Here is a 21,215-nt window from a genome sequence, read left to right as displayed (position 1 = left end):
GAATCCCATCCAATTTCTTAATCAGTAAAACATGAAAGGGCTGGAGTAAATTATTTCAGAGGTCCTTTGTAACCCTAAATGCTGTGACCCTATGATATTCATCTGTAAAATGAATGGGTTAGATAAATAGTCTCTAGGGGTCCCTTCCAGCTACAACATGCAATAATTCTATAAGATTAGCATCTAAAAAAGGGTGTGCTAACTAAATAGAGTGTTTGTATCCACATTTGGTAGAATATTTTGCAGTTTACAAAGTACTTTTCTTTCAACAATTTTGTGAGATGAATAATGCAAATGTTATTTCCCCACTTTACATATGAGGAAAACAGGCTTAGAAAGATTACGTTACTTGCGTATTTTCACGTATCTAGTAAATGTCGAAGATGCTACTGAATTCCAGGTCTCCTGGTTGCAAATTTAATGTTCTTTCCATCACATCAAACAAAGCAATGCTTTGCCGAGATATTTTCCTTTGATAAGGGACTAAGCACCCAAGAAATCTGAAAATGCCATGTACCCATGCTATGTGCCTCCTCCAATAATAATAATTATTATTATAGTGGCTGATATTTATAGAGTGTTTAAAGTTTTAAAAGTATCTTCACTTACTTTACACAGCCATCATAGGTATTATCTCCATTTAACAGATGAAAAACTAAGTGACAAAGAATCTAAATGACTTGCCCAGGGTCATACAGCTTATATGTAAGTTTCAGGGACAAGATTTGAACCCAGGTCTTCCTAAGTCCAACATTATCCACTTCTCCATGCTTCTACCCACCCAGGCATATGATACAAAAGGAAGGGATTCACTCTTCCTGTCTTCTCTTTTTCTGGACCCTATCAACCATCCTCACTCTGAAGGATAACAAATCTACTTCCATCCAGGCCCAACATACCTCATCTTCCTCTTAGATGTTCACCTACCACCATTCAATTCCACTTAGCAAGCAAGTCAACTAATCAATCAACAAGCATTTATTAAGTACCTACTGTGAGCCTATCAATGTGTCAGGTCCTGGTGACATGAAAAAACACAACAATCCCTGCCCTTGTGATTACATTCTACTGGGTGAAACATAAGTACCAGAGGTATATAGTTAAGTCATTTCAAACCACTTTCTTAGTGGGCTTTTATTGAACAAAAAAGCAATATTTATGTCACTTGCATGTTTCTGAGAAGAATTATCTGTTTATAAAAAAACAAAACAGAGACAGGGAAAGATAGAATCTAGCCTCTTTCTATAGCTTTCTTTCATTCTCTCTCTTTATGTCCTTTCTCTCTCCTTTTCTCTCTGCCTCTCTTCCTCTCACCTCTCTCTCTCTCTCTCTCTCTCTCTCTCTCTCTCTCTCTCTCTCTCTCTCTCTGTCTTCTCTCCTCTCTTCTCTTCTCCCCACCCCCATATACACATACAGAATATGATATAGTAGAAAACATACTGACTTTGGAATCACAGGACCTAGGTTTGAAACCTGACAGCTTCTTACTATCTATGTAACTTTGGACAAGTCACTTGACTTCTCTGGGCCTCAGTTTCCTCAACTGCGAAATGGGAGGGATGAAGTAGGCATCCTGTAATATCCCTTCCAGCTCTAATTCTATGATCTCATATAGTTAACCTGCAAAAATGCTTAATGGCCCTTCCCATGCTGTCTAATGGTTCTCTGACAAGGTGGTATCCCCTAACATCCTAATTCTCTGAAGAATCACCAGGTGGCATCCTCAGGTTCTCCGCTCTCTGCATGGCAGTTGTGTAACACTTTCTGTTCAAAGCATTTTGATATCCATTCTCTTATTTCCTTTTTATGACAGCCATCTGAGATGGGCATTTTAAGGATTATGATCACCATAATGTCACTGACATTCAGAGACATAAAGTGATTTGCCTAAGGTCACACAGCTAATAAATACCCAGGTATCTTGATTCTCTTCCGGTGTTCTTCCCACTATTCCACTATAATGGAAAGAGTATTGAACCTGGAGTCTTTAGATGTGAGATCAAATTTTGTCACAAACAGTTACTATCTGCTTGACTGTGGTAAATCTCTTAACTGCTGTGAATTTCAGTTTCCATATCTATAAAATGAGGATAATAATATTCACACTATTTACCTCATTGGGGGTTGTGAGAAGGAAAGCACAATGAGAGACTTAAGGCAGTCTATGGATATGAATTCCAGACCTCTTCCAATAAACATCTGACTTTTCCTAGACCTTCCTTAATTCCTGCTATACCCTGAATCTATGGGTCTGTGGGTCTGGGCCAATTTACATAGCTGATATAAATGGTAATGGTTAATCAAGAATCTATTTAGCTTGTGTTTAATAAGAAATGTTTCCCCTTGCTCTTGTTACTAATTACTGGAGATGTCTCTGTGTGAATGAAAACTTTGTCCCTTGCCATCTGGATACTGTTGATATGTCTCAGTTCAGTCATGAACCGGGTGATATCAGTGGTTTCCATGTCAACAGATTACAGTGTCTTATGTAGAAATGTGTGACTGTATTGCACCAAAAAGAAGCCAGCCTCTGAAGAGGGAAAGCTCCAGCTTCACACTGAAAAATCTTAGCTGATTTTCAGTAATTGCTTTGGAAATATTTCAGTTTTGTTCCAGTTATATCTTCATGGAAAACTGCAGTTTCAATGTTTGGGGTCATTTGGGAATGGGACAATTGACTTGTTGATGGCTCCATTTTCATTCTGTTGGGAAGACTTTTTCCCAAAGAGGATACATTAACATCTTCAGCCAATGGAAATCAGTTTATCCTCTGAATTATGGAGGTTTACCATGTGTACCTAATGGGTGGGTTATCTCAGAACTCTGTGGGCCCCAACAGCCATGGCATAAATGTGTAATTATATTTATGAAAAACGTGGCCTAAGGCCTCAAGGTTTGAATAATGAATCCTGGCTAAGGATAGCAATAGCAGCTATAACCTAAAGAAGAGTCATTGACATAATTTCTTAAGAAACAAACAAAAAAACCTAGTACTGTGAGAAGAGCAGTAGATTTAGAGTAGGAATACCTAGCTCTACCATCTATCATCCATATGACCTTAGTCAAATGACTTAACCTATCTGGACCTCAATTTCCTAATCTGTAAAATGAAGGGAATTGGGCTATATGATCTTGTAAGCCCTTTCAATGCTAAATCTTAATCTATCATCTATGAACTTCAAGTTACCATGGTCTCTTGTATTCCCTAAAAAGGCATAGGGCAGATACATTTTAATCATCTATTTCTAAAAATTCTTCATTCTGATGACCAAAACAGGCCATAACAGATAGTATGTGACTAACTACATACATGAAACACTTCTTAATACAAACTTAGGAACCTGAGCTGATCCCAGTGTCTGCTTTTCTTTCACAGATAAAGAATGCTGCAGCAAATGTCCTTCGAGAAACATGGCTTATCTACAAACACACCAAGCTGCTCAAAAAGATTGACCATGCCAAAGTCCGGAAACACCAGAGGAAGTTCCTCCAGGCTATCCATCAGTAAGTAAAGCTAAGCCCAATATAACTTCCCATGGTCCTCATGAGGCCTAGAAAAAGTGACCTGGGAGGTGGTGGAAAAGAGGGGCCCATTACAGTTTCCACTTCAGATCTACTACTGTTCTCCTTGGTAGACCTAGAGAGAGAGAGAGAGAGAGAAAGAAAGACTTGTCCTTTCCTTGGACCCTGCCAAGTCTATCATTCAAGTTGTGTTCATATTAACCATGCTAGGTTCCAAAATCAGAGAGGGTAATTTGGTTAAGAAACTGAAGCCGAAGCAGAGAGTTGATCTCTTAACACCTTAGCATGAAGGCCAATTTGAGATCATTACCATCTTTCTCCCACAGGCTGAGAAGCGTAAAGATGGAACAGAGAAAGCTGAGTGATCAAGCCAACACCCTGGTAGACCTTTCCAAGGTGAGTGGGTGAATCTGAAGCCACCCTCAAGAGACTTCAGATTCTTCCATTTAGATTGTTTGTTTTAAGGGTGGCTGGGGATACCTGGATAAGATAATCCCCCATAAAACCTTACACTAGGAAGCCAGAGAATAATTCCTAGCAGAATTCACACCCCACAAAAAAAGAAACCACACATACACAAAACCACACACACACACACAAAACAGTCTTAAGGTTAAAATTCTAGAGGTTGGGAATTGACTATAATTACTGTTGTGCTCAAAAGACTGGTATTTATTCCCAAGGTAAACAAATTATTTCTGATCACTAGGTCACCTGAAAAAGGCAACAGTCCTGCCAAGGTCCTGAACTGACAAACAGGAAGTAACATGCCAAACGAGAGCTACAGTTCTATGAGTTCTTACTCTAGGAGTCATGATAAAAACCTCACCTGAGCTGTCCAGAGTTGTATTTACATGCAACTGAATGAGATGGGTTCATTATTTTCTTAGATCAGGATAGTCACCAAAAGAGAATGTGGAGGGACATGCAAGCACAGGACCCCAAATCAATTTTGTTATTTCTCATTACTGTTGAGTTTGTACAAGGATTTTGTGTTGGTGGTGGTGGTGGTGATGGTTTTGGTCACTGACTGTGCTTTCAACAGTATAAGGAATTCTCAGTGTGAAAACTCCTTCTACCAATGCAGATAAGCAACTCTTCTCCAACATAAAGACTTAGAAAGTTATAGGGAGCATTGCAGGGTTAATTGATTTGACTACAATCATACAGGTAGTGTGAGTAAATCAAAAGTCAATCAAAAACATTTATTAAGGCTTACTGTATGCCAGGCACCATGCTAAGTGCTGGAGATAGAAAAAGAGGCAAAAGATAGTCCCTGCCCTCAAGGAGATCACAGTCTAACGGGCAGGACAACATGCAAACAAACCTATACAAAGCAAGCTGCAGATGGGATAAATAGGTGTGTGTGTGTGTGTGTGTGTGTGTTTGTCCTTCATTGCCAAAGAAGATCATGCCGTCAGAGGAATAATGGCATGACTTGCACTTGACTTTGTTGTGAGGGAGGGAGGGCTGCGCAGGTCACCAGTTTCACTTCTCCTCCAGAGCCATCTGAATCCAGTGACCAGATATTCATCAGGATAACTAGAGATGACCCAGGATGAGGCAACTGGGGTTAAGTGACTTGCCCAAGGCCACATAGCTAGTGAGTGTCAAGTGTCTGAGGTGAGATTTGAACACAGGTCCTTCTGACTCCTGCACTGGTGTTCTATCCACTGTACCACCTAACTGCCCTGCATAAATAGGAGACAATTAGCAAAGGGAAGACACTGGAATTGGACCTGTGCTTTAGGAAAATCACTTTAGTGGCTGAATGGAGCATGGGCTGGAGTAGGAAGAGATATGAGGCTGGTAGACCCACCACCATGCCATTGCAATAATATCTGCTTGAGGTAATGAGGACCTGCACTAGAATTGTGGAAATGTCAGAGGAGAGAAGGGGAAATATCTAAGAGATATTGCAAAAGTGAAATCAAGAGGCCTTGGCAACAGATTGGAAGGAGAGGGGAGTATGGAGGAATCTGGGATGACTCCTAGATTGCAACCCTGAAGGAGTGGGAGGATAGTGTTGCCCTCTACACTAATAGGGAAGGTAGGAAGGAGTTAAGATTTGGGAAAAAGATAATGAGTTCCATTTTGGACACTTTTGATCTAAAATGTCTACTAGACATCCAGTTTGAGGTATCTGAAAAACACTTGGAGATATGAGATTGAATGCAGAGAGATTGGGGCAGGATAGGTAGACTTAAGAATCATCAATATAGAAATGGTCATTAACTTCATAGGAACTCAAGTGATATCTGACTCTTGGCTGGCCCTCTATCCGCTACAATATGTTACCTCTCTCTTGTTATAATCAGAGTGATTGATTTGAAGATGTTCAATTGGTAGCTCAATTCAGTGATTTCTTCTCTATTTTCAAACTTTCTCATTTCTCCTCTATAGAAATAAGGGAATAAGGATACATTTCTAGAGATACATTGTCCAGAGGAGAATGACAAAGATGGACTCAAGACCAGGTCAACTTAAGGCTGGCTAAAGTAATTGTAAGAAAAAGAAAAGTATATGGAGATGCATAAAGTGAATAATAGGGGGACAGGGGAGAAGAATGATATAAGTACTGTCCTCTGATAGCTGAAGACCTGTTATATGAAAAAAAAGACAAACATTCTCCTCAGGTCCAGAGAGCAAAAGTAGGACCAGTTGGTAGAAGTGACAAGTAACAAGTAGACATATTTGCTCATTATAAAGAAAAACCTTCCACAGCAAAGCTGCTTTACAATAGAATGAGCTGCTCTGTTCCTGTCACTAAAGTTCTTCAGGAAGGGGTCATTGTGACCCCTCATTGGGGATGTTACAAAAGGGATAGATACATTGTCCAGGTAGGAGTGAACTGGATGACCTTGACATCCCTTTCCCTGAGATCCTTGGATTCTGTGACTTGACTACTTTGGCTCTTCAGGAGAGGGAGAGAGAAATACAAAGTCCAAGAAAGAGACCAACAAGAAAGCTCTCCTTTGAGAATACTTGGACTTTTAAAGCTTGCTATTAGGATTTGGGCATTTCTATATGCCACTTCAGGGAGCTAAGTGATACAGTGGATAGAGCATTGGACAGCAAGTCAGGAAGATTCATCCTCCTGAGTTCAAATCTAGCCTCAGACACTTAGTAACTGTGTAACCCTGGGCAAATCACTTAACCCTATTTGCCTCAGTTTCCTCATCTGTAAAATGAGCTGGAGAAGGAAATGGCAAACCACTCCAGTATCTCTGCCAAGAAAACCCCAAATGGGGTCATAAAGAATCATACACATCTGAAACAACTCAACAACAAAAATAATTATGCCACTTCACTGTTACACTAAAGCATTCCTTTCAGTCCTTTTCTGGGAGGCAGATTAATAAGCTTGAGAATTTTACTTCTCCTCAAAATTCCCAAAGTTAAGGCATGAAAGGTCATTGTTACCAGCAGCAGAGAACACATCAATAATCATGGCATGTAGGTGCCTGTTGAAAAAAGGGGCCTCCCCCTCATCAAGTTCTCTTCATTTCTACTTGATCAAAATCATATATAAAGTACAAAACCCGGGGCCAGTCTTGTAGAACATGCAGGCAGACATTCATTATCATAATGGAACACACTTCCTTGGGGAGCCCAAAGAGAAAAGCAACTCCCTCACACAAATTAAGCCCCATTGAGAACGTGGTACAATCAGTGCAAATTATTGGTTATTTGGCCATCCACAGGCACTGAGTACAATGAAAGGATTGTGTCAAAGAAAGGATTCCCTAACCTGATGTGGAAATTACAATCAAGTGGCTAAGTGGGTTGGCACAGTTTGGAACAAGCATAGAGAGACTGTCATTACTCTTGGAACATTTGGGTGAAACGTGGGGTTTGCAAATGGCTTTTTAGGAGTCCATCAAGGGAAAAGCTATTGCTAGGATGGAAAAAAAGAGCACATTTAGTGTCACTGGCTTAGAATTGCTCCTGGGAAGGAGGAGTGTTTCCCACCTCACCTCACACCAAGCACAACATATGTCCAGACCAGGCTAAATTATGCTACCAAACAGGAAGCATGTTCTCATACTAATTTAAGCCAGGTAACTGCATTCCACGGTTTCTGTGACGCTGCCTCTGGTGCATCTCCCAGAGACAGAAGCCAACATACAGCAGGATGTGTGAAGCAAAAATATCAGGTGCAACAGAAAGTCCCATCTATCCCTCGTGGAGCCTGGAGTGGAAACAATTTGGAGACCAAATTACCTGAAGGTCAGGAAAGCATTCTAGGAAAATGACCTTCACAATGGCCTGTTGTAAAGTAGGGAGAAGAAGTAAACATTGACACGCTACCAGTCTTTTTCGTTTTCTCCCTGGGGGGAATTAAAGATACTGGCAATCTCCTAGCATATTCCACATTGAGCTGTGTTTCCCCTGGAATCCTGTCACCAGGCAACGAAGGGGAGAAGACAGCATAGTCATTACCGCTTTCTGTGTGTGTGTGTGTGTGTGTGTGTGTGTGTGTGTGTGTGTGTGTGTGTGTGTTCACTCTCCATTTATCTTCTTTTCCATTTGGTTACTTGAAAAGGAAGAACCTGTTGAAATGGGGGGGAGGAGGCAGAATGTTCTGATGACTTTTTATAGCCACCTCACAAACAAGCCTCCCCTTCTGTTCAATGAAGTGGGAGGGGTTTATGCGCATGTCCCTGGAAGGTGCTCTGTGAAGACTGATCCTTGAAGGAATGTCTGTCACTTCACCAAGTCATCATTTTGACATGGTCATTGGCATGACATGGCAGCCAAAAGAAAATGATCATGTTCTTCTTAGGCAGCATATCTGACAATGTTAACATATTCTTCTTAGGTGGCATTAACAAATGGGAATGGGAAGCCTCTGGAATGGGAAAGCAATAGGCCCACTGTCCTTGGTCCTAGTTAGATCACATAGGATCACAGATTCAGTTTAAAAAAAGACTCTAGGGGTCATGTAGACCCACGCAGTCATTTTACAGAGGAGGAAACTGAAGCCCTATGAGGTGAAGCAACTTGCCCAGGGTCACATAGGTAATAAGTGGCACAGCCAAGATTCAAACTTGGGTGCACTGACTCCAAGTCCAGGGTTCTTTCCACTGCACTACACTGCCTCTTGTATCTGGAGTGTTCTGTTTGAGCCCTACATTTTAGGAAAGAGGAGCTGGAGTGAAGCCAAAGGAGGAGAATGGCCAGCATGGGTGAGGAGTTTAGAAATCATGGCATAGGAGAATCAGCTAAAAGAATCTGGTGAAACAGAAACCTTTATGAGTGGTAGTAGGGAGGACATCATAGCAATCTTCAAGTATTTGAAGTATTTGTCTTGGAGGCTAGGGTTCAAACTTGCCCCATTTGGCCCCAGCAGATTGAACTAGGAGCCACAGGCAGAAGACAAAAAGTGGCTGATTTCTACTCTAAGGACAAATTCCTAGACAAGCGATGGCAAACTCAAATAGAAAGAGGGCCCCTAAACAATACATAAGGAACCACATATTGACTTAGAAAACCACATGTTGACACTCTCTAAATTCCATTGTATTTTTATGTACTTTAAAAAATATTGCCCTGTTACATTTTAATCTAGTTCTGGCTCACTCAGGAGTGTTGCCAAAGTAATATGGCCTTTTAGCTATGTGTATGACACCTCTCTCCTACACCATTAGAACTGTTGAAAAGTAGAATTGACTGCTTTAAGAAATAAGGAATTCCCCATCCCTAGAGGTTTCAAACAGGATGTATAATTACTTTATGGAAGGGGTTTCCTATTTCTTACATCTAGAGCTAGCAAGGATCCATAAAAGCTATCTAGTTCAACTCCCCATCCCCTTCAGTTTATAATTAAGAAACTGAGGCTCAAAGAGATTGTGATTGACCCAAGATCATACAAGTAGTGAGTGACACAGATATGCCATTAGAATCTAGGACCTTTGACTCCAGAGCCACCATACTCCACTGATGGTTAGATTAAATGACTTCTGAGGTTCTTTCCAGCTCTGAAATTTTGTGATTCTTTTGATACAGATTTTGAGGACAAACACTACACAAGTTTCTCATTTACTTGGCAAAACTATGGTTTCCCCAGATACACAGATAATGGGGCAGGAATACAGTCTCTGTCAGTAGAGGATCTGGTTTAATGCACACAATGAATTCCCCACTTTGGCAGTGAGTCACTTTGATAGGCACCCCTGCATTTTTTATCTCCTTTCCCCCAAAACTGGTCCCATAGCTCTCTTTTGGCTACTTCACCATCACTATCATTTTTTCTCTTAATTTATTTTCTGTTTCCTTTGCTTCCCTCGCCATCTGTTATTTCTGCCTCCTCCCACCCCTTTTACGAGTGATCTCTTTTCCTATCCTAATGGGACTTTGTAGAAAGGTCCTTCCAAAACTATTTTGTTGACAAATTCAGCAAAAAAAACTTTTGGATAAACTGAAGCATCATAGGTAATACAAAAGCTCTCCCCTAATCAGTCAAAAACTCTTACCCAAGCCCAAGGAAATGATCTTGCACTTCCTTAGCAGCATGTGAATTCACTCCCTTAAAAGATGAAGGTTTGATAAATTAATAATATTGAGACTGGAGGCAGAGTCAGTCTATGGTAGGCATCCATTCAAGGCTCCCCTTCTTCAGGGTGACAAGATCATAGATTAGAGCTGGAAAGGGCCTCAAAGGTCATCAAACCCAATCTTTAAGTCCCCCTTTCCTTGTTTGAGAGAATATGAGTCATCATTACAGGTTGTCCTGCTCTAAGGTGATTGTAGTTGGTTCTCCTGTTTATGTTCCCATGATAATCTGGTCCATATTCTTTTTTACTCCACAGATGCAGAATGTCATGTATGACTTAATCACAGAGCTGAACGACCGGAGTGAGGACTTGGAAAAACAAATTGGCAGTCTGGAATCTAAACTAGAACAACTCACTGCCAGCTTCAATTCCCTCCCTTTGCTCATTGCGGACACCTTGCGTCAGCAGCAGCAACAGCTCCTCTCAGCCGTCATTGAGGCTCGGGGAGTGAGTGTGGCAGTGGGGACCCCACATACGCCACTCTCCGACAGCCCTATTGGGGTCAGCTCCACTTCTTTTCCCACCCCTTACACAAGCTCGAGCAGCTGCTAAATAAAACTCCCCACACAGGAAGAATTGCCGACAGGTCTTAAGATGCAAGTCAACTTTCTCCTGGTCTTTCTGTCATCACAGGAACATTCAGGCTGAGTGGACATAAAGAATAAGATTGAACTAACTAACAAACTCATGTTCATTCAGAGTGCTTGGTTCGATATGCCTTGAAATCAGAAATCGAATCTCTGTTTAGGTGCCTATATATGAAAGAGGGAAGGAAAAATGAAAAGAAGCCAAACATTTGACAGGGCCTTTGTTGAAGTGTTTGGTGGAGAACAGAAATCCATGCTCAATCTCAGGTCTTCAATTGTTGTGAGGGTGGGGAAAATAAAGAGAGAGAGAGGAGGAAAAGGAAAGGGAGAGGAAGGAGAGGGGGGAGGGAGAGGGAGAGGGAGAGGGGGAGAGAGAGAGAGAGAGAGAGAGAGAGAGAGAGAGAGAGAGAGAATGAATGAGAACTAAAGGAGCCAATTGAGAAGCAACTAGAGGAAAATATTCTACTCCATCGAATATCAGCCTTGGGCTTTGTGTTACTCACAACTAAGGGCCTCATCTACCACTCTGTTCTGCTTTTTCTCTAGTCTAAGAAGGTCTCTCTATATGACAAAGGTAGAAGAAAAACATTCCCAATTTGCCAAAACAGAGATACAGTCATAGGGTATCAAAGTTCTTATCCCTTACATAGGTCATAAAACCCAGTGCATGGTAAATGAGGTCATGTAAGACATATTTTTCCAATTTAATATCAATAATTATTTATAAAAAGCCAACCAACCAGTTCCTGCCCATGTGCCCCTAAATTCAAGCCATTCCTTTTCCATTGGTAATGTGTCCTGTTCAGGCATCACTTTTCATCAACTATTCTTTCTTTGTGGGCATAGGTCCCCCTCCAAACCTTACAGGTTGCTTTTGCCATAGGTATGTATAGTGCCTGTTATGAGTTGAGTGCCAACTCAAAAGTATTGGCTTTCCGGAGCTAAAAATAGTGTTCTGAAAATAGCTGCTTTGGTAGAGTTTTATTCTGCTATCCAAACAATCTGAGATTCATTGGTATTATATGATGGTGAGTACACCACAGATATTTATGGTGTCACAGTTCAGCTTGAGTTTTAGATGGGAAGTCTCACTGATCTTGTGCCTACCCCACCTCAAGTTTCCTAAGCTATCTGAATGGTAAAAGGTTTTCTCATCCCAGATTCTGTGACATTGGCGGCATTTATGATAAGTACATACAACAGGATATAAGTGAAGTAAAGGTTATTATAAAATGATAGGTTTGGGAAAAGGAAGGTGGTTCATAAAGGAAGTTCTTAGAAAAATGTAGGTGAATGTTGACTAATGTGGATTAATGACTATCTGCTTCTGCTGCCACTTTTTAATCTTGGTACAGAATCATGTGTCTCACACAACTGAATGCTTTAAAGGGGACTTCAGAACTGCTAGAAAGACCAACAAGCACTGATCAAGCCCGCTCCTCTGACTGGTAATGCCAATCCCTAAACCTTTTACATCACCCAAATACAACCACTTCAAATTTTACCCAATGAAAATAATCTTTTAATTTGCTGCTTTCATTCTGAGGGTTTTTAAAAGCTACTATATGGTATACTTCATCTGTTTAAATTCAAGCAAAAGAATTTTACCCTCAATGGGTAGCAGTTCTGCTGGGTTCTGATAAATGTTACCACTCTAAGGTAAGTTATATAATGCATCCAGCTATAGAAATTTGCTTCAGTCTATTTCTGTCACACTGGGCATGGTCTTCTAAAGTCTTTTAATGAAATGTTCAGTTGACATAGGTGAAAATCTGTATAGTCCAGGGCAACTCTTAGAGGAAACCCTGGTCTGTAGCCTAATCTCTTTCTGTAACTATCCAAGAGCATTTCCTGGTTTCCTGTTTAAGACTTCTTTTATAGCATTGTCTGTTAGTTGATTTGCATTCCACAGATACCAAATTTGTTGCTGAGTTTGTTTGGTTTTTTCATCTTTATTCTTACCACTATCACTTGTACCAGGAAATGCAGCATGGCTCAGAAGATAGGACACTAGACTTGGAGTAAGGGAGACATAGGTTCAAATTCCACCTCTGACGCCAGCTGTGTTACCCTGGACAAGTCATTTAATTTCTTTGCTCCTCAGGCAACATCTTAAATCTATAAAATTACAGATGGATTTTCAGTGGGGTCTATGAAGGGAGTTTCTATACTAAGGAAATCATGGGCCCCTGTTGTATCTCATGCATCTATTTTTTTGATGTTCCTGGAGCAATGTTTGTTGCTATTTTCAATGAAAATTCAGCAGAACATAAAAGTGGATGTTTAAACAGATGAAATAACCATGGAGTTACTTTGTGATTTTTATCATATTTCACCAAACAGTAGCTGATAATTGTAGAAATCTACTTGCCCAATCTGGACTCCAAAACCACAGTCCTCAGCTACTGGGTCTCAATTTAACCCTTTTCATTGCTAATGCAACCCCCTCTCAACATGTCTGAGTGTACAAGGATCCAGTTTCATATTAACTTCAGAAAACATATGTAAAATTATGATACTCCTCCTTCACCCCCCAAAAACTATACACAGACTATCACTTCTCAGTCAGTTTGTACATAATAGTTCATGCTTTACATGACCTTTGACCAGTGAGAGACCTGTGCAGGCACTGATGACAACACAAATTTGCAACACCTTCTATTTAGGGGGTGATTTGGGTTGCTTCCAGTGTTGGTAGCCATGGGTACTCTGGAAACACAAGGGCATTTGAAGCATAAATTGAGTCTATTGTAGTGCAATAGAGAAACATGATTTTTCATCCCTGCTAAGGAAAGGCTCTCCAGAAGATGAGTGCTCTGATCTACATACTAATACTGTCCTGTTCCAATGGGAAGATAGTTTCTGTATACTAACATTGAAGATGTCTGTTGTGAAAGTGCACATTCTCATACAAGTAGAGACAAGTCTTGATGACTTAGGTACTGAAAATCCAGTGTGCAGATCATTCAGGCTTTTTGTTTCTCTCTTTCCCAGGGTCCATTTTCTGATGTGCGACTGCTCATTAGCAATCCCTTCATGCCTTGGATATTGGGGCTAGGAGAAGAGGTGACTTCCAAACTTTTCTTCTTCCCTCCTTGTCTCAAGGTTTGGTGGGTGGAAGAGGTTGAATTGCCCCTTCAAAAATTGGCTGTACTTGAAAACACTATGTCACTCCAACACTGGATAGCTAAACTAAAATTCAAGCCTGTCTTGCATGGCTTTCCCAGTGGTAGAATTCTCTACTCTAATCTTTCTGATAACTCAGTGACAAATCCAATAATGCTGCTTTTCTCTAGAACGTCTAGACACCAGTAGGGCAGATACAGAAATACCACAATGGATTGCTTAAGCCATATTATGTACTGTAAAGTCGGGGATGTACTGTGATGCATTTGCTCCACTTATCTCAGTGGAATTTCAGGACATAGCTCCAGTTGGTAGCCCATGCCTGACCAGGGGCCCTTTCCTCCTTAGGTCAAAGTTCATATGGAAACTGGTATCTTTGTTTTAAAGATACCATCTTATGTTATTCACCTAAACACTTTCACAACTTGCCTCTCACCTGTTCTTGTCATCTTCATGACATGCTAACTTCATAATATCACCACATCTGTAGGGCTGTTTAGTGCTGTGTAGACTGCAGCAAGAGCAGATGCATCTGAGAACACCACTAATTTTCTGACCTTGACAGAGATGGAGAGATGGCATAGCAATATTCCCCTGCAGCAGCAGAAAGAAGTAGAAAAAAATGGAAATAATAGTGGAAGAAAGAAAGTATAAGAGAGAGGAATTTTCCCCCCTCTCTTACTTCTTGTAGTCATAACAGGCTGTCAAGTAAGAGAAGAATATTTGAGCTAGCAAAAGAAAATTAGAGATCAGAAATAAACTAGTTCTACTTCTTTGTTCTAAGTAACTTAACCAGTCAGTATCTCAGTCTCTGTATTGGTAAATATGAAGATAGTGTTTAATATTCTCCAGGGCAAAGTATTACACAGGAACAAAATGTAATCTCTGAGATTCAAGTTAATTAACCAGCTATATTTGGTTTCCACCTGTTTGGGGCACACTGGAATACAACATAACCAGGAATCACTGAAAATGGTGGTGGTGGTGATGGGGTGAGGGGCGTTTAATGACAAAACACTAAAATCAGCTCAAACGGGAATCTGTAATTAGTAATAGAATTGGTGGGAAGAAAATCGGGGGCACTAATGTGAAGTTCCAGGGCTTCTCTCCATGATCATTTTGTAAATCAATGAACAGCTTAACCCCAAATTAAGCAACATTACCGACTCCCCAAAGTAAACAGTTTCCTGTTCCACCATGATGCTGGGAAGTAATTGTAAAACGCTAAAAAGTAATTACGCTGCCAGGAGGTTGTGACTTTCCCATCCATAATGCCCCAGTTTCTACAATCGCTCTTTTTTTTAAGGTTACCAAGACCAATGCAAGTGATAGTTATCATTCTGCTGTGCCTATTTACTCCTCACTGCGTTATGTTTCAGTACCTTAGACAGCAGCTTGGTTCATATATTCCTAGGCGTCCTTTTTTCCTCCTTGCATCTACTTGGTGACACTCCAGGCATTCTTCCCCCTCCTTTTTTCTTTCTTTTTTTTTTTTTTTGCTACCAACGTAAACATTATGGAAATAAGATCATTGGTGCCATTAAGAAAGCTATATATAGTCATTCTGTGGGGATATTCATATTAATTGTCTGTTTCTGATAGTTGAATAGCAGGCAAAAGATAATCAGCCTGGGTGTTACTAGGGAAGCAACAGGAATAGAAATTAACTTCATGGTCCTGTCAAGGACTAGAAGTGAAATATAGATTTTTCAATGGCACGTACTGATGATTCCTTAAAAGAATTCAGTCCAATGGCATAAAAAAATGAACTGTGATCCCCTACCTTCACCCTGCTTCCCCTTCTACTTTTACTGGAAACACATTACCTTGAACTGGCATTTCCTCTGAACAACTCATCATTCAATAGTCAACACATGACCTCCAGATCTAGATGCCAAATGCCCCTGAGACAGTTGTTTACATACCTGGGAAATTCATTCTGGAAAATAATCACGGGCAAGAATCATATATTGAAATAGAACAAAAGGAAGGAAGGGCCTAGAAAAGCTGGTGGAAGAAAAGCACAAGCTTCAGCTCAAACATCTAGTTATAATCCCAAAGAGAAGCTGACATTTTATAGATACACATGCACACAGCAGGAAGAAACCACAAAGGAATCTGATCAACAGACTCCCAGTTTTACAGCAGGAGGGGAATAAACATCCCCCAGTTTTGAAGCCATGCAGGTTGTCTCAGTTTGTCCATTTCACACAGGACCAATCCACTTCCATCCAAAACATTTTTTTGAGTCCCATAAACTCCATTCTGCATTGGTCACAAGTGAAAACAACAGAAAACAGAAGAATGATAGCGGAGGCAACATTTCCTTTGCAAACTCACAGAAACTCATGTTTCTATTCAGAATTAGACAATAAGCTTCAATATGAATTTGCATCTTTCCTCTGTACTGCTTGCTTAAAAAAAGATAGGAGAAAGCATAACAGTTTATTTTAACTATGAAATATATTGCTATATTATAAATGATATTGTAACTTTCAATTAATATTTTGTATCAACCTAGTCTTTTAGCAGGTCAGAGTGTCCGCCTGCTCTCCAAATGACTGTTTCTGAGTACACATCACTTTAACAATTGCCCAACACCTAGTCAAAGAGTCACAGTAAAACAGCCTTCAGAACTGCCATACGCTTCTAATTCTCCAAGGTCCTTGGTGTCAGAGACAAAAGAACACTATTCCTTGCTTAGAAGAATTTAACCCCAATTTTAACAAGCCATTACAAAAGATTTCTAAAAAGCCATCTCTCTTGAGTAGCTCTATGAAACCAACTTCTGTTGCTCAGTAGTGGGGTGAAGAGGAGGTTTGGGGAGAGGTAAACCTACTTACTACCTGTTTTCAAAAGCCTAATTACACAATCCATATCAGTCTCCAATCAGCCAATCTTTTTTCTTTTCCTGTGGACATGCAGGAAAGTTAACCAAATTAGTCGCATTATTTCTCTCCTGAACTTCAAGAAGCTTTGATTTCTGTGAATGTACCAAGGGGCTGTGCGAACAAAGAAAGTGATGATTCTCAGTTTCTGTGAGAACCAAGTTGGAGCAAAGCATGAAAAGCTACTTCTCTGGAGTTGGTAACAGCCTAAAGATAGACAGGAACAAGGATTGGGTGCCCTTTTATTAAGGAAATGGAGTGACTGCCAAGAGAGTGGCAGGGGGAGGTAACAATTTGTATAATATATGCCAGCAGAAATATTAACTTTCTTCTATTGCTACATTTTACTCTATGAATACTTTTTTTTTTTAACTGCTGGTGTGAAAAGGAGGAAAAAGGAAAAGTTCTATAGGAAAGTTGGGTCACCTCTCTGGGTCTCAGTTTCCTCATCTATAAAACGAGGGGCTTGGATTTGATAGCTTCCTTGTTACCTTCCAGCTTGAGATCTCTGATTCTATGAGAGATGGTTTCGAATAGGAGAAAGACTCTCTAATTGGCACACCCATATAATTCACTCTTCTCCTCCTCAATCTAATAGCTGAAGCGTACCTGGAGAATTGCTCTAAGCTGGGGCTTCCAAAGGAAGGTCTATATCTAGATGAAATAGTGTATCCAGATTAACATAAAGGTTATCTTAAAACTGGTGAGCCTTCTCCCAGCAAGAAGGTCCATTTAATCTCATCCTATAATCAATGTAATCATGTCCTCTATATCTACCCTCAGAGTAGGTTTGACTGAGTCTTTTATCTATGCTTTCCCTGAGTATGAGTCACAAATTCAAAAATTCACACTAATATGTTAGTAGTACAAAACAATAGCTCCTTCTTTAGAGATGAGCTGCTAAAAATAAAATCCAGTTTCCATTTTTTTGAACTTCAGTTTATCTGCATCTTGAAGCACCATTCCATACTTTACTCATGCTATTAAAATGAAAAATAATGTCGCCATCTCCAGTTTAAATCTGATGTATCTGAGATTTAACACTTGTGTATGTTTTATTATTGTTGAGAAATTCTCCCAGTGCCTATTGCAGCTCTCTGGTCATAAGTTAGGTACCTGTGTAGCTGTATTCCCTCTTCCAGGCCACCGGAGTTCTACTGTATATACTAAGTTTCCAACCTGTTTGTGTAATGGAAATTAGTTCATCCTCAACTTTATAATTGACTGATGAATGTACTGGTGATTGTCAATTCACCTCTAAAATACCTTTGTGCCATTTGCTCCCTTCAGCCTTTTCTTTGAGCACCTCCAGAACTGACTAATATTTTCCTATCTCTACACAAACTGTCATCAAATAAAGAAAATAAAATATCTACACAAATAAATTAAGGGTTGGGACTTTTCCCCAAACTTTAAAGTCATTTGATAACTTAGAGAATTAGTATGATCTGTGCTGTTTTTAGTGAAACTTATTGGAACAGCAGTCCCAAAGTATATGGGGCCTCAACCTTAATGACCCCAAAATGGAAAGAGTGACAAGCTGTATTCCCTTTCTCTCAACTCTTGATTAGAAAATGCTATATACGCTGATCAAATCAGTGCCATTCCTGCCAGAACTAACAAAATTAGAGTCCATAAGGGGAAAGATGAATGCTTTATTTTTCCACTTTAATGCCTATTAGCTCATAACTACATTGAGGTAAACAAAAACATTTGTAATTATTTGATGACAACAGGACACAATCCTCCCATTTTAATCATCAAATGCTAATAATTAGGGTGCTCAAGTCACTGCAAAGCATTTTTTTAATGTTTTTCATTTTAATGTAGTTCCCTCCCCCCTTTTTTATATCATTTTGGTATCAGTATAAGGATACATGGGTGGCCTATTAAATCAGGCCCCTCATAAAGCTACATGGCATCCCATGTAGTCCATTTAAAATGTCCTACAGTTGAGTGCAAGTCAGAAACCAACCTCAAGCTGTTTATTATTTTTATCCCCTTCTTTGAGTACTTGGCATGTGGCCAATGAGAGCTATCTTTTGCTAGCGGTAACTAAGGAGAAAAGATAGGTGAATTTCACTATTCCGCACCTCAAAGTCATCTCTCTATAAGCCAATTCTGTTCATCATTACCCCAAGCAGGTGCACTCTAAAGGTGAAGAGGGGAAAATCCAAATTCTAATGTTATTGCCATATACTGATATGTACCCAGAAACAGCTATGTCCTAAATTAATGGCTTTAATCTGTTCATTGTAAAAAGTGCCTTGGACTTCAATCTAAAGAGGTCGGTATAAATATGTACATATGCGTGTGTGTATATGTAGGCAAATATACATATTTATACATACATATAGACACACACATATACCTGCAGTCATATATAATATAGTCATACATATATAATATAAAAGCTTCATAATCTACCATATTTCTCTTCGCAACTCCATTTCTTTCGTCCGGTCCTATGTTCATTTGTTGAGAGAGACCTCACCATAGAGAGGTCCTATTCAACACATTAATGTATTAATATTATTATTATTATTTTTGTTTTTTACTTTTTATTAAAAAGGTAAAGGTTATAAAAAAGTGAAATGCCTTAAAGTTTTGAATTGGGTCATGGTAAACCTTCTTAGGAAACAAAAGAGAAGAAAATCTGATAGGAGAAATTTCCCTTCCCTCCTTTGGATGATTTCATTTTTCCTTAACTGTGAAAATGTGTAGGGATTGCTGGTGTTCCAAAAACAAAACAGTTTTGTAACCTTCATTTGAACTCATTCTAGTGCTTCTTGTCCTTCATTTAATTCATCTTTGTGCCACAATTTTCCCAGTGATTCTGTATTATAAGAGAGGGATCTTTAGATACTGTATTCCTTATAAACAGAAATCTGCCTGAACTGAAAAAAGGGGAGATGAGAACATGGAAATTAGTTGTGACTAACACTTTCTGACAGTGAGGACTTTAAAAGGGGAAGGATTCAACATGCTGCAGTGGAATGAAAAGTAGATTTAAGGGCAGCATATCTGCTCGGTTCAGCTATTTGTTACCTGTGTGACCACAGAATGGTTGCTTCACCTCTCTTGTCTTCACCTCTCTGCAAAATGAGGGATTTGGACTAAATAATCTCAAAGGTCCCCTTAGGCTTCAAATCATATGTATGTGTGGAATCTCCTTCTCTGTACAAAATGTGACAATTTAGAGATTAATATCCATCTATTTCTTTGAAGATTGAGAGATGGACTACCTAGATGACCTCTGGAGTCCTACAAATATAGAATCTTTTTAGTCCTCATTTCTATAATGTGATTACCTGTGTTAATGAACTCTCATTCTCTAACTGAATCAAAGGGCGATTCTTTTCCAAACATGTAGGTTGTGATGGCCAATGATCTTTTTTTAGAGACCTCGAAAGCTTCAATTACAAGGAGTCCTAGCTTCTTGAATTCCCTGACCTTGAGCTAAGGGAGTCATCACACTTCTTAGAACCAACTAAATCTATATCCCACCTACTTTCTGGTGCAGTAAAAGCCCTTGATGCGATCCAGAGCCAGACCAAGTGAGATTTGTGTCTTGTCCAGATTGTCAATCAGAAATGAATCAACCACGTGCAGAACAAAGAGTAAGAGGCCATATGTGTCTCAAGGAGTTTTTTATGAGCTGTTACAGAGAACTGCAAAATCTTAAATAGAGTCTTGGCATTTGGGGAATTTTATAGCTTTAATTCCCTAAGTTCAGAATCTCATTCACTCTATATTTTTGTCTATGGGCTTAAGCAAATGATTATTAGGTGCTTCCAAGAAAAAGTACTTAGTCAATGAGACTTTATTTCTAAGTTATCAGATGTAAAAGTACTTTCAAAATAGATATATTTTCATTTCCTCCTACTCATTCCATAAATCCCTCTTCCAAAAATCCTTTCTGAATATATTTAGTGACTCGGTGATTATTAAAGAAAAAGTCTTTTTAAGTAGCAATTTTTGTCCAACGAGTTTAATATTCATTGTAAATGTTGATAGATTGCTTCCCAAGAAGATGCCTATGAAGCAAGTGGTAAATAGTATTATGCCCATTTTAAGAAGACAAAAAAGTAGCAAGAAAGTTAAATGACCTGCTTAAGTCATTATTTAAACTGAAAATATAACTCGGGATTTCTGATTCATTTTAACTTGACAAATATTTATAAGGTATTGACTAGATGTGTGGGGTACCCAGCCAAGTTCTTACAATACAAAGACCAAAACAAAGTAGTTCCCATCCTCAGGAATTGTCACTCAGTTTTCAACCTCACAGTCATCTTCAACTTTTCCTCCTCCTTTCCTATATCAAATCAGTTGCCAAGTCTTATCCATCCTATCCTCATAACATCTCTTACATCCATAACCTTCTCTCTCATGCAATTTCTACCTTGGTTTAGGTCCAGACTGGCTTTGGTCTGGATTAGGCCCAGATTGGTTTTGGTCTGGTTTAAGTCCAGATTGGCTTTGGTCTAGATTACTGCCATAGCCTCTCAATTGGTCTCCCTGCCTCTAGCTTC

The 21,215-nt window shown here is 39.6% G+C and overlaps 1 protein-coding gene across 3 annotated transcripts in view; it reads left to right on the top strand.

The window, feature by feature from the left end:
• KCNN3 (potassium calcium-activated channel subfamily N member 3) overlaps positions 1-10,763 on the top strand; it is a 282,492-nt gene extending 271,729 nt beyond the window's left edge. For all 3 annotated transcript variants that reach the window (XM_072647120.1, XM_072647121.1, XM_072647122.1), the window contains 3 exons: positions 3,377-3,504; positions 3,849-3,918; positions 10,335-10,763. In XM_072647120.1, coding sequence (XP_072503221.1) covers positions 3,377-3,504; positions 3,849-3,918; positions 10,335-10,631 — 495 coding nt within the window. In that variant the 3' untranslated portion in view covers positions 10,632-10,763. The remainder of the gene's footprint in view (positions 1-3,376; positions 3,505-3,848; positions 3,919-10,334) is intronic.
• The last annotated feature ends 10,452 nt before the right edge of the window (positions 10,764-21,215 follow it).

The sequence above is a fragment of the Notamacropus eugenii genome, chromosome 2 (genome assembly GCF_028372415.1).
Source record: "Notamacropus eugenii isolate mMacEug1 chromosome 2, mMacEug1.pri_v2, whole genome shotgun sequence".
In the NCBI taxonomy this organism is placed as follows: domain Eukaryota; kingdom Metazoa; phylum Chordata; class Mammalia; order Diprotodontia; family Macropodidae; genus Notamacropus; species Notamacropus eugenii.
The sequence above is the reverse complement of the archived record's forward strand: the minus strand, read 5'-3'. Positions and strand labels throughout refer to the sequence as shown.